This window comes from Hydra viridissima, unplaced genomic scaffold (genome assembly GCF_058129835.1).
Source record: "Hydra viridissima isolate aposymbiotic clone 2 unplaced genomic scaffold, HvirCarnegie_v1 scaffold_14, whole genome shotgun sequence".
NCBI classification, from domain to species: domain Eukaryota; kingdom Metazoa; phylum Cnidaria; class Hydrozoa; order Anthoathecata; family Hydridae; genus Hydra; species Hydra viridissima.
In genome coordinates, this window is record NW_028324313.1 from 983,690 (window position 1) to 998,524 (window position 14,835).

General features: G+C 28.8%; 1 protein-coding gene and 1 long non-coding RNA gene across 2 annotated transcripts; one reads left to right on the forward strand and one right to left on the reverse strand.

Moving 5' to 3' along the window:
• Positions 1–1,520: 1,520 nt before the first annotated feature.
• Positions 1,521–4,826, reverse strand: LOC149878698 (uncharacterized). The gene is made up of 3 exons (XR_016447022.1): positions 2,080–4,826; positions 1,737–1,872; positions 1,521–1,651 (listed from the first exon to the last, which is right to left on the reverse strand). It is a non-coding gene; the product is annotated as an uncharacterized LOC149878698 (long non-coding RNA).
• Positions 4,827–8,096: 3,270 nt separating this feature from the next.
• Positions 8,097–11,710, forward strand: LOC149878699 (FMRFamide receptor-like). Its single transcript, XM_090071860.1, has 2 exons — positions 8,097–8,210; positions 10,432–11,710. The coding sequence occupies exon 2, from the start codon at positions 10,460–10,462 to the stop codon at positions 11,435–11,437; it is 978 nt and encodes a 325-aa protein (XP_089927986.1). The 5' UTR covers positions 8,097–8,210; positions 10,432–10,459; the 3' UTR covers positions 11,438–11,710.
• Positions 11,711–14,835: the final 3,125 nt, after the last annotated feature.

The following is a 14,835-nucleotide window of genomic DNA, read 5'->3' on the forward strand; positions in this document are numbered from 1 at the left end:
AATATAAAAAAAAAAATTTTATCAAGCTTTTTACTTCTTTTAAGAGTTCTGAAGAGGTTCCACAAAATGTAGTTATGATGACTTTACTTAAATATGACTAATCTTTTTTAAATATGAACTAAATGATTTCCTAAATATCATCAATATAATTCTTATATTCATCTTATATTGGTATGATGAATTACATTGAGCAAATAAAGTGTCGAAACCTTTGATTGTATTGATGAATGGAACAGTTTACACTGATACACCCAAAGGCAACTTAACAACGGATTATTCCTATGGCAACCAAATCAATAGTTCTTCAATTAATCAAATAAATCAAATATTTTTGTGACAAGATGTAAGCCAATTTTAGCCAATTAAATTGGTTGTATATTTACTATTTTAAAACCAAACATTTTATTTTTAGACAATGCAGAAGTTTTAATGAAAATGAAAATCAGGTTTGCTTTTTCGAAGATTGTCTTTTATCGGGGATTTGTCACTTATCGGCTTTAGCAAACCTTATCGCAATAGTTAGGTGTGTGAAACTTGATCATTCATACTATGAATGATCAAGAACTGAACAATCCCTTTTTATAAATTTCATCGCAAGGTATCTTTTGAATCTTAGTATCTTGCAATTTTGTTTACAAAATGTTATCAAATATAAAAATTAACTGGAGCATGTAACAATTAATCGAAGAAAACTGAAAAACGTTCTCAATATACAATGATTACAGTAATTTCCATGAAATAGAACCAAAAACAGAAAGTTATTGAAACTGCGCTGAGCATTCGTACTGTAATGCTACTACGTAAATCTGCTAACGACTGCCTTTTTATGAAAGACTTTGGTGCATGTTGTGAAGAACGGTTTTCAATAAAATTGAATTTTTATAAGCAGCATGCATAAAAATACATACAAATTATTTCAGTAAAAGGTTTTTTTTTACCAGCTGAGATTTATTTTGAAAGCCGTTGAAATCATTCCGTTTAAGTTTATTTCATTACGTTCAGTCAAACAACTTGAGGTTCACATGGAGTTCAGTAAGAGAACTTTAGAATTTTACTTTTTTACGAACCTAAATTTTTGAAAATATTTTTTAAACGCTTAAGATTGCGAAGTGATATAAGAGAGCAATGAAAAAGATCAATGGTGTTAACCATAGTTCAATAGCTTTTTAACTATACTGCAGTTTTTTTTTTTTTTTTAGATTGCAGAGGTTCTTTAATTGGAACTGAAAGAATGTGAAGATGAATTTATTAATGAAATTGCTTCATATTTGTTTAGGTTATTTATGTCAACCTATTGTATGATATTCGAAAATTGTGGGACACAATTTTCGAATATCATACAATAGGTTCTTCTCTTTTTATGTTTTATTATAAATTATTTTATTATACTTCTCTTTTTATGTTTTATTATAAATTATTTTATTATACTTCTCTTTTTATGTTTTATTATAAATAGTTTTATATATTTTGCTTTTCATAAATGTGATATTTAACTTTATCGAAATAAATTGTCCTTTCACTTTTTTTTATTGTCATTTCTTTTGTAACTTCTTCAAAAAAAAACTACACGTTAAAAAAACAGCAACAGCAACAAAAAATAATACATTTCTCATTTTTACCCAGCTTTCTCTCAACGATATTTTTTCTTTTTCTGAAAATAATTTTAAAATATTCTGTACTATAAACTTCACGAAATATTAACCAATTGAACACCTTAAAAAAAGAAAATTACGAACCTCCACAACGGTTGAAAGCTGTGACGTTGATGCCCGGACCAAAATTTCAACTGATACAAAGAAAAACAGCATATAGCGTAGATAGGTCGGAAGAAAGCAGCGTGGAATATAGTAGCTGGAATATCTATAACTTTACCTAGAGGATGAAACATCAAATGATTCTAGTTAATAAATAGAACTTGAACAAGCTGCAAAATTTAACTATCGGCTTCGGTTTTTTGGTTTTCAACAATAATAGATAAAGTACAAATTTTTGTATCACCAATTTGAAAAAACTGAGTTTAAACTATTTATATATTTAAACAGAAAGATTCCAGAAAAAAAATTCCGATGCCTCGCATACCTTATGTTATTTTGCTTCAACCTCTTAAGATATTGCCCAGAATTGCTATTCGGCTAAAACTCAAACAAATTTTTATAACACTTTTTTAATAACGGATTTATGTATGAATAAAAATTCTACTCACCAAAAGCTTTGATGTTTTAAACGCATAAAGAATTTCATTTCAATAAACTTCAGAAAATGCTACTTATCTTAAAAGACTGGTGTAGAAGTTGGTGATTATTCGTCAAAAACCAAACGCCGATGCTTAGTAAAATTCAATCTACAACTTTTTCATGTAGAAGACAATGAAACTGAGAGGATTAAGATTAACAATTAAAATTAAAAGGGAGTGGGGGGTGGGGGTGGGAGTGAGAGGGGGTGAACATTGGGCATATTTGATGATCACACTAAGGAAATCGTAATTAATTGAGTTTTAATTTGAAATAAATATATTTTTGAAAAAATAATTTTAATTATAATTAATTTGGACAATCTTTATTATGATGGAATTGAATTCCAAGCATCCTATATTTTAAATTCCCAATTAAAAAGCAGATTTTTCATGCGTACATAAAACATCATGTCACCTAAGCAATATTGTTTTGTAAAAAAAAGTTGATCTTATTATAAAGTTGATCCGTTAATATTGCTGTTGAATCAAAAAGAAGTATTTCCGATCACTAAAATCATCAAAATTGAAAAGCCCATGTGCGTCAACAAAAGCGAGAATCATAAGTAAACACGCTTTACAACTTTTTTGTTTATTTAAACGATAAATAAATAAAAAGATGTAGAAAGCTTTTTATTATCGCATGACAGAAACATGAGCAAGGAAAGTGAAATAGATAGGCTACTTAACCATTGCAAATATAGCATTTCATAACAGTACAAAACTCCTTGGACTCACTCACCCCCATAGCTATTGTCAAAGTATTTAATAACAAATTGCACATATGGGATCAGATAAAAGCAATATAAATGTACTTCCTTTCTATTGTTTGATGTTAATATTGTGTTGGTCTTAACTATTTGAATAAAATTTAACTTCATTTTAATTAAAAGACAATTATGAAATAATAATCCCTCCTTATAAAATTTCACGGAAGTTTTGCAGATTTCAGCTGAAGGAAGTAATCCGTTGTAAAAAAAAATGTCAAAAGGATGTTTTTAAAGTAGAATATTATTGTAGAAGCTGTCATACAAGTAAATAGTAATGCATCATGCTGGGAATACGAGGCAAAGCGATCATTCCACCTTCAATGGTACACACACTACACACGGCATTGATAAACTGGCGCCATTTTGGTTTAACCATGTTCTGCCATTAATCATTATAATTTTTGGACTTATAGGAAACACCATCACGATATTTGTGTTAAACATGAAAAAATACGCTTATGCTTCCACTTGCTTTTACATGAAAATGTTGGCGTTTTCTGATAACACGTTGATGATTTTATTTTTCATTCGTTGGTTGAATAATCTTCCTGATATCCATTTTAATCAAGATCATTTTTGTATTGTATACTTTTTTTTAAAAAGAGTTACTCTGGGTGTATCAGTGTGGACTATGATGTTAATGACGCTTGACAAATATTTGAGCTCAAGATATCCGTTGCACGCAAAAAGTATATGTACAATCAAACGCGCTCGAGTTTCTCTTTTTGTAATTATCTTGGTTTACGTAACGGCTCATTTGCCGTATTTTTGGAGCTATTCGAACCTTCGAGCAATCACTCTTTCAGATAAATGTCCAATTAACATGTCTAAAGAGTTTTTCAGAATATTTACGATAATCCGTATCCTAGTAGTTGACAGCGTTTTTCCATGGTTATTGACATTGGCGTTCACGATTTTATTGTCTCATGAATTGTATCTCATGGTAAAGGCATCGGCGTCTCTCAGACGCAAAGTCAATAAAAACACCCCTAAAAGAATAAAATACATGGCTATTTTTGACTCATGGGCATTTTTTTTCTTAACGTTCCCTGCATCAGCTTTAGATGTAACAACTCTTTTTACAACAATTAGTTCTGATAAAACATTATACATACTTTACGAAACCTTTGTTTATCTTGTGCATTTAAATTCAGCGTTGCATTTTTATTTCTATATCATAATATCAAAAAACTTTCGCAACGACGTTATTGTACACTTAAAAGTTTTTACACATTCACGAAATGTCGCGTAAAGTAATACTCTGATCAATTTATTTTCGTAGTCGCGTTGTATTTTGTTTAGTATAAGATAAAATGAAAACGTTGCATGCTGGATCTTTTTTTTCTAAAACATAAAACTGACTTTTTTTCAGATCTGCTAAGATTATAAAAGTTTTAATGATGAAGAAAAATATGAAACAGGAACAACGAATCAAAAAGTCTTCATGCTCACAATGTTCATGCGATAAGCAAAAGACAACTGTAAAAACTTTTATCTTCAGGCTAATATTGACAATGTATTCAGGCTAGTATTAACAATCTGTCGTGAACGATGATAACCAACAGTCCCATATTTTCATACCATTTAAACCGAATATTAATATATACTTTAAATTTAGCATAAACTTTAAATTTATAAATTTAATATGATGTAAAAATTAAATAATTAACAGTTTAAAATTGAAAAGAACTAAATACGATAATCTCCAGCTGAGTCAGAAGTAGGACCAGGCTTTGAGATTTCCAGAACACCACTCACATCATGTACTTCTACGACAAGTTTGAGTTCTCCTTTTTATTTTAAATTAAAAAAAAATAAAAATAAAAATTTCGAGTATTTCTTACTTTTCACATACAGCTTTCAATTTTTCCAGGTGCTTTTTAATAAATTATTATACATAAGATATTTATACAATTAAAAAGTTTAATGAAGGTGATAACAGATTAATTGTTAGAGAACACAGCATCTGTTTTTATATAATAGTTGCCATGCATCCATCTTTATAAATACAACATCCTCTACACCTACTATTCTTTTTTTCTTTTTCTGAAAATAACTGAATTTGTTTAATTATGACGTTTTTTTTTGTAATTGTAAACTCAAATAAATTTCAACAAAAGAAAAAAACGTGGTAAATTATTTCAAATAAGTCTGCTTCTTACGCATCTAGTTTTTTTAAAAACAAATGACCGAAATATATAAAGAAAAGTAATCGGCTTAAGAGGGCAACACGCGATAAAATGTAAGTAAACTGTTTGCGAGAAAAACGATACGATAGCAAAAAACCATCGTGATCAAGTTTCGTTTAATCAGGACAGATTTCAAAAATTGGGTTATTGTAATTTTTTTGCCCATAATAAACAGCACAAAACTAACAAACATTTTTAAAGGTTGATGTTTTATCCAATTATAGGTACACTGGCTACAAATCCACCAATTTTCATTGATGTTTTCTGAGAGATTTTTTTTTTTTTTTTAATAGTGGTGTTTAAACTGGATCCACCACAATTTGAAAACTTTAAAGACGATTTACGATGGAAGTTTAAATTTTTAAACCTTCACCCTTCCATGTTGTGAGGATCATAAAAAAAACTGTAAAAAATTTTAAGTAAATAATTATAGTTTATAGTTAATATTTAGGCGTTAATTAAAAAAATATTTTTAAAAAATTTTGTAATTACATTAATCTTTATGAAGGTTTCTAAAAATTGTCAACCAAAACTCCACCGGCCCGGCTGAGTCCTCTAGTCACCTGCTATTCATTGAACTGGCCGCATCCAGTTTAATTAATTAGCAGGAAGGAGGGGGGGGGGGGGGGGAAGGGAACGAAATGAACCGATATTTTCAACTGTTTTACCAATTTCCACTGTCAAACATGGAAGCAGTAAAAGGTTTTCTCATTTACTTTTCATGATTATAAGCTCAATGAGGCAATGAATTTTAATTTTAATGAAATTTTATTTCTAGATTCTTAATTCTTTGTAGACCTAATTATAAAAAAAGTTATGACTCGTTCAAACGACGTTCAAATGACTGATACCCAGGTCCTTTTAAAAGGGATCCATTTGAATAATTTGCCAACAGAATTCATCTTTACCGCATCTTAATAAAATTAATACATGGCGACTTAATAATAAGCAGCGGGTGCATAAGAAAATTAAGCTTGATATGTTTTTATTTAAGGGAGAAATTAGAAATCTTAAATTAGTTCACAGCATAATTATTAGGGCCCATTAATGTTACCTAACCTTGGAATATTTTTCAAGCAAAATTTCTGTGTTTTTATTACATATGTATATTTATTGTAATAAATTGCATAAATTACATAAATTTTGGTGAAAACTGTGCTATTTATAATTTAAGTAGTATAAACTCCGCCTCCCCACTTCACTCACTGTTTTATTGTGAGTTAAGTGGGAAGGGGGCTTATCTGTTTCGAAGAGAAAAAACTCTGATCTCAACTGATTTGTGTCAAGTTGTTAAATTTTTCTAGGATAATCCCAAAAAAAAAAAAGGATTTTTAAACGAGATTTTCTTTCTGTGAATTTTATTTTATTTGCCGTAAGATTTATTGCTTATATGATACGATCATTATTCCTACATTAACTATTCAAACTTGTACCACAATAAAATTTTGGCTCAACGAGTCAAAAACAAATCAAACATTTTGCACATCTGTAACAACCAAGCAACTTGGTTGTTAATATGTTTCTACAACAATAAAACAATAGAACTTCAAAATTTCAGGACACTGTTCATAGACGGTTACCCATCTATAATTAGAGCCTTTAATGAGCTTTCACACAATTGCTTTAGTAAGCTCTCAAACTCTTAGACTACTTTAACAGTTAACGAAAAACTAAATGTTTTTCTTGACCTCATTGCAATTATTATTAAAATTAATAAATCAGTTTTTATATTTGAACATAAAAGTTGTAAAAAAAATCGGCGGAGATGAAATCCTGAGATATTTATTATGAGGATTTCTATAATTCAAGTCAGTGTTGGGAGAACTGACCAGGGCATATTCTCTTTATGAAAATACATAATTGTAAAAGGATCCATCAGACCAAGAACCTATTATATTTAATGAGAAACCATCTATAGGTACTTGATTATTCTGCAAATCACATGGTATTTTTAAATACAGCTTTACTTACGGGGAACCTTACGGGAAGTTCTTCAATCCTGTTAAGCATGTTTAAAAAATGTTCTCATGTTTTCATCTTAAAAAACCATTTTTAAATGGGAACCATTTAAAAAGATTAATAAAGTTGATAAAATGGATAAAACATTCAGCAAAAATTGACTAAATTGTTGCTTTGATAACCTTCTCTAACATATAACCAAAAATATTTTTAAAAAAAAAACCTGACAGTAATGATTCAAAATGTTTTCCTTACTTTTAAATCTTTGTAAACTCAACAAAATGCAAACTATTATTACCAACTTTAGCAGTGTTACAATGTTTTGTTAAATTTCATAAAGTAATTTAAACTTCGAAGCATTGGTTTTAACTTTTACTCGTATGTTTGAGCAAGAACGAAAAAAATTCACTTGAAAAAAAGTGCTTTGGTATGAGAACATCTACTATGCTCATAACAATTACTTTATTTTTTTAAATTAATTATTAATTTAATTATCAATTTAATTATCAGTTTTAATAAAATTGGTGAAACGCTGCTAATTACAAATTAAAAAGTTCGAGGCTCTTCGGAACTGATTAGATGGACAAAATCCTGAAAAAGAAAATAATATTTTTAGAAAAAAAAATTTTTTAGAAAAAAAAAAAAAAGTCCTCTGACAAATTTTAAATTAAAATTTTTTGATGTTTTTAATCAAAAATTTTTACCTTAAAATTTTTTAACTTGCTGAAAACTAACTGCTTCAACTTTTTATTTTTCTTTAGTTTGTTTGAGATGGGAATTATGTATTTGCTGCTCCATATTAACATGAAACACATAAAAATACGTGAAATTCGAAGAAAATGCATCACCTCAAAGATAAGTAACGTTGTTACAAATGGTTCGATTGTTTAAGAAATAAAAGAAAATTTCTAATTCTCAAATAGGTAGAAGTGAAGAGGGGGAGGAGTGGGGCCTTCATATAAATGAGAAAGGGAGTTAGTTAGAAGGATATACATTTTTATCTTTGGTCTTTAGTTCGTTTTACATTTTGAAAGACCTACTTTTGTGTGAGCACCGCCAAAGGTTTGTCCATCCTTTTGATTATGAAAAATTATATTTTGAGAATTTTCATATAATAACTTTTTGTATAACATGATACTAAAACCAAGTAAGATGATCGAAGAGATTTTAATTGGAACAAAAAATTATCGCAGACATTAAGGCCGAACATTTTCCAAAATTAAGAAGGATTTAGACGTAATCAAATAAAACTTTATTCACATATAGTTATTTATGACATAAACTTTTTCATATATATTTATTTATAATAAAAATTTGTGAATGATAAAATAATGAAATAAAAATAATGAAAAACAAAAACAAATACTGATATATTTTAGAAGTTTGCAGTCAAAAATAAAAGTCAATAAGAAATAGAAAATAAAATAATAGAAAAAAAAAAATAGAAAACAAGATAGTAGAAAAATAAAAGAAAAGAAAAAGAAAAGAAAAGAAAAATAAAATAAAATAAAAGAAAAATAAAAGAAAAGAAAAATAAAATAAAAGAAAAGAAAAATAAAAGAAAAGTTATTTTTAAATTTTATTTCATGAGAATTTGATAATAATTTTTTCATTGATGTTTACTTTTTAGTTAAAGCTATGTATGTATGTATGTATGTATGTATGTATGTATGTATGTATGTATGTATGTATGTATGTATGTATGTATGTATGTATGTATGTATGTATGTATGTATGTATGTATGTATGTATGTATGTATGTATGTATGTATGTATGTATGTATGTATGTATGTATGTATGTATGTATGTATGTATGTATGTATGTATGTATGTATGTATGTATGTATGTATGTATGTATGTATGTATGTATGTATGTATGTATGTATGTATGTATGTATGTATGTATGTATGTATGTATGTATGTATGTATGTATGTATGTATGTATGTATGTATGTATGTATGTATGTATGTATGTATGTATGTATGTATGTATGTATGTATGTATGTATGTATGTATGTATGTATGTATGTATGTATGTATGTATGTATGTGTGTGTATGTATGTAGTATGTATGTATGTAAAAAATCAACTTATATATTCAAATATTTTGTGAGTTTTGAAATAAAATTAACAAACAGAAATCATTGAAAAACTCTACTTTCTTAAACATTGTAGAAACAAAACTTATAAAATTAGCTTCCATTGTGTTTGCATGACTTGCGATCGAAAATCTCTCGGCAATTTGTCTATTTATACTAAATGCAATAAAATAAATACAATAAATGCAAAAAAAGTAAAAGCAAAAAATAAATTTTGAACTTGAAGATTTTTTTCATGTTTTTTTCTGATTTTCATCAAAGCAAAACGGTCTTGAAAAAACTTATCGTAAAAAAAGTAACGAGTTTTAGAATGCATTTCATTCTAAACGTAAGACTCTCATAATGCATTTCATTCTAAAAACAAGACTCCCACAATGCATTTTATTCTAAAAAACAAGACTCTCATAATGCATTTCATTCTAAATACAAGACTCCTACAATGCATTTCATTCTAAAAACAAGACTCTCATAATGCATTTCATTCTAAAGGCAAGACTCCTACGATGATTCGTTTTTATTTAAAATGAGCATTATCGCAGCGTTCAAAGCGAAATATCTAGACTCTTAGGCAACATTAGTCATAATACCTTGCCCACTAGTATTGAAAAAAATATTTAAAATACAACTTTATTGTAAAAAGAGAATCACAAAAACTCTCAAAATACGCATGCAAGCATGAGCACTCAATTGTATCTACACACACATAAACGCCCACTAGCTTACCTATTTTCATTTTTTTTTGATAATTGTTTTCAAAGATCAGATGAAAGAAATTCAAAGCACACTTCATAATATTTTTTATTGATATACGAAGGCTATAATTATTGGATTATTTTTTGCTTTGAGCTTAGACCCAACCAATTAAGCGGATTAATAATAGAATTTATGGTTCTTGTTCCAAAATTTCAAAGCTTCAGAAGATATATCGCCTTTGATAGGCTTTATTGCACATATATGATATAAAATCGCGATTATTTGTGCACTAGAGTGTTTTCTTCAATTTCAGAAAAGTTTCTTTAATATAAAAATTACTTATCTAACTTAAGTTCTAGATTTTGCAAAAAAAATTTTAAGTATGCTAGTGTAATTATGCAAGGGTCTGTACTTACTTTAAGAAATTGTTTCCATCTCTTTAAAATTTACAGCGGAAAATTGATATACTATGTTATTTATATTCTAGAAATTAATAAATGTAAACAAATAAGATAATGTCCGATCCAACAAACACGAGTCGATTGAATGTCACTAGCAACGATGGTATCTTAACGACAGATGAATTAGCACCTTTTTGGTTTAAACATATTCTGCCAATAATCATTGTGCTTTTTGGAGTCATTGGAAACACCCTAACGGCATTTGTATTAAACATGAAAAAATACAGAACTACTTCGACTTGCTTTTATATGAAAACGTTGGCGTTGTCTGATAACTCGTTGATGGTTTTATTCTTAATTCGTTGGTTAAATCAACTTCCAAATGTATTCTTCAATCAAAGTCATTTCTGTATAGTTTACTTTCTTGCTAAGAGAGTTACACTAGGTGTGTCAGCGTGGACTCTGATGTTAACGACGCTTGACAAATATTTAAGCGCTCGATTTCCTTTGCACGCAAAAAGACTCTGTACAATTAAACGCGCTCGAACCAGTTTTTTTGTAATTATTTTTGTATATGTAGTAGCTCATTTGCCATATTTCTGGACTTACTGGAATCCTAGTGCAGTCACGCTTGCAGATAAGTGTCCTATCAATTTATCTGAAGATTTTGTCAGGATATTTACCATACTGCGCATTCTCTTGATCGACAGCGTCTTACCCTGGTTCTTGATTTCATTATTTACAATTTTATTGTCTCGTGAACTGTATCTAAGTTCGAAGAAAAGTTTGCGGACACTAAGAATAAGTGTGATTAACAATAAAACACCGAGAAGAGTAAAATACATGGCTATTTCTAATTCATGGACATTTTTCTTCTTAATTTTTCCAGCCTCAGCTTTAGATGTAACGCGGTTATTTGCAACAATAAACTCTGATGAGCTACTTTTTATACTTTACGAAAGTTTTGTTTACTTGGTGCATTTAAACTCGGCAATACATTTTTATTTCTACATCATAGTGTCAAAAAATTTCAGAAATGATGTTATTCGGTTACTTTCACGGACGAGAAAGTGGAAGCCGTACACGTTTTAATGCCATTAAGTAAGCTGGCCTTGTCTAAAATGTTGATAAAAGAGCCTTCAAACCGATACTTACTGTTTATTAATAAGATTTATGTATTTAAAAAAAACTTGCATGAGGATAGGCTATATATATTTATATTTATATATATATATATATATATATATATATATTTACCTTATGATTGTTAAGCAGTGCATAAGCAAATATTTTATTTGAAACGGATGTTTTTGCAAATATTCAATGCTATCAAATATCATCATTTTTTTGCTAACTTTGATTCAATAATTGTAACTACTACCTATAATGACAATTGTTGTTAAAGCATTTATCAAATTAACATAATTACTAACATAATTTATGCTAGATTTTTTCCTTCTTCAACGAAACAAAAATTTGGACCTTTCTGAATTGAAAGGAAAATAACTCTTCAACCCTATTGGTTCTACTCACGCTTGTGTTATTACTTTATATCTGAAACGTTTATGATTTTTAGTCTCATCCCAAACTTATTTCCTGCTGACAGTCCATTTATTCTGCAGCAAACGATTTCATCATTAAAGATCCTGAGCAACGAATGCGTTTTTACAACGAGTAGTTATAAACGGCGCATTTGTTCAACCTGGTATATAATGGTTATGGTTACATTGTAATTTGTTAGGTTAGATACTGTGGTAGCATATATACATATAAAATTTAAAAAAAAATAAAAATAAAACAACTTTAGAAGAATTAAGTCTTCTGCTCAAAAGCATTTAGAATTCTTTGTATAGTTACACAATTAAAATTCTCGGCGGCAAAAAAAATGTTTTTAAACTTTTGCAATACTTCGCCATTTTTGTGGTTGTTAGATTCAGTTGCCGTTTAATTTAACTTGTCTTACATTTTATTTATTATAATAATTTTTTATTTTTTTAGATTGTTAAATTTTACTTTATTCTTTTCTTTTTTTATCGGAAACTTTGACAATCAATTTGTTGAGGGGATTAAGGCTCAGGCAAATTTGAAAATGGCCAAATATCATGTACAAAATTTGAAAGTAAAACGTCTCGTCCACTTTTTCATATAAAAAATTATTATAATAAATCATTCTTAATGAAATTAGAAACATTCACAGAGTTGGCTTAATCTGCCAAAATTCGTTTAAAATTTGCTTACGTTTTACAATATCATCTGGCTTAATGAAATCAATTATAAAAACCACTTTTGAATTGTATTCAGTCAAGTTTTCGAGTATTAAAAATATAGTTTTTGAATTAAATTAGTCACTCTATAATGTCATGGATGTATAAGAAATGGACGTGCAACGATATTGTTTTTTTTGCGAACCATGCTCGTTGCGCATCGTTACAAGTCTCTTGTTTTAAACAATAGAAATTAAATTATATTAAAGTCTGTCGAATTCGACGAAAATTTTTGATCTCGTCTAACCATCAACTTCCATCAACTTCCTTTTAGTTATTAAAGATAGCAGCAATAGAACCAAGTTTTAAGCTTAATTTTATATAGCTAGACATTCCTAATATTTTAAGAAATAACGCTGATGATGATGTAGAAATTGAGATCATTTACTTAACTACTTTAGTACATGTGTAACTAAAGATAGAATAAATAATACAAAATATCAACTAGTTTTGTAGCTACCTAAAACACAATGGTTTCACGTCCAGGGAACTACTCCATCTACTTCATTGCTGTAGACTTCTAGTTTATGAATATTATAGAATTTTCTTTTTTTATGTTTAACAACAGAAATATATATAGTTAAGGATAAATAACTTATACATAAAATGAATGTAAATACAATAAAGAAAAAAAAAATTTGTCACTATTTTAAAGAGTTTCTGATTTTTATCAAAGCAAAACGGTCTTGAAAAAACTTATCGTAAAAAAAGTAACAAGTTTTAGAATGCATTTCATTCTAAAGGTAAGACTCTCATAATGCATTTCATTCTAAAAACAAGACTCCCACAATGCATTTTATTCTAAAAAACAAGACTCTTTATGGCAAACCCGCAAGAATAACTTTTTTTTTTTTTGACATTTAGGTGCCCCAAGAAGATCCAACGATCTTATCACAGGGCACCGCGGAAATGCATTTAACTAGGAAGTTCATGCCTCCTTCCTTACCGTGACACGAAAATATGTCCAAAGCTCGTATTGAGCCTGGATCTCCTGTTTATAAAAGCAAACGCTCTAACCACTGCGCCGTGGCGCAGTAGTTAGAATTCATAAGTATTTAATATTAATATTATTTAAAGTTAATATTAATATTAAGTATTTAATATTAATATTAATAAAGTATTTAAGTATTTAATATTAATACTACATGATTTACCAGCTATATATATAATATTTTTTCTGATATGCCGCCATTTTTTGCCTCGACAACTCTATAAGCTCCATAATATATATCCCATTATGCATTATTTTTTATAATGTGTAGGTCACTGATCTCTATAATAACTGGATAGCGCATCTCTAATATCAAAATTCACGCCAAAATCGCCATATTGGAAAGCCCCAGAACAATGAAATCTGATATGTGCGATAAAGCGATAAAGCGATAAGCCGAAAAATAGAACTTAAAGCTTACGGGATTAAAATTTTTGGGGCTTTCCAATATGGCGATTTTGGCGTCAAAAAATAAGAAGTTTTGCTCGGAGTTGCGCTATCCAGTTATTATAGAGATCAGTGGTGTAGGTACGTCCGTGTTTCTGCGATTTACGGCACCGATTTTAAAGATAAAATCTGTGACCAATTTTTCACCGCGTGCTCGAGGTAGGTGTCGTAAGGATGGATTTTTCACGTCTTTTTTTTAGAATTTTATACTGACAAAGATAATATTTTAAAAATAGAGTGTTGTAGGTTTATTGCAAAACAAAAAGAAATATACCAAGTATACCAAGCAGTCATCACCTCCAACAACAACCCAGAAATAAAAGAAAAAACCTTTTACGGCATCAGCAAAATATATGTCAAATTAAAAAGCACTAGCCACTTAAAATCCTTTAACATAGATACCGAATTATCAAAAGAGATATGAAAAACAAAAAAAGCAAACTTTGCACTTGTTGTCAAATGGAAAATTGTAAACCGCTGCAAATTGTACAACCCGGCCGCAAAAAGTTACATGTTCTGCCTGCATGAAAAGCACGTGATCATAATGTGAAACATACTAAATAAAAAGAATAAAATGGTTTCCAAATGCTGACACAAAAACAAATTTCTTCTTTCACTATTTGACACTGATGACTAGGCATAACCACTTTTTTTTTCTTCTTTTTTTCCCTCTTTCTTTTGACTTCAGAACATCGTCACCGTAGTTTTGTAATTTTGTCTCCGTTTTATTTTTGTTTTGTATTTCATGACTGATAATTGCCGCTGGGCATAAATTATCAGGATTGAAA

Excerpts from the sequence above, each read along its gene's own strand:
- LOC149878699 (XM_090071860.1), top strand. The coding sequence starts at position 10,460 with ATGTCCGATCCAACAAACACGAGTCGATTGAATGTCACTAGCAACGAT.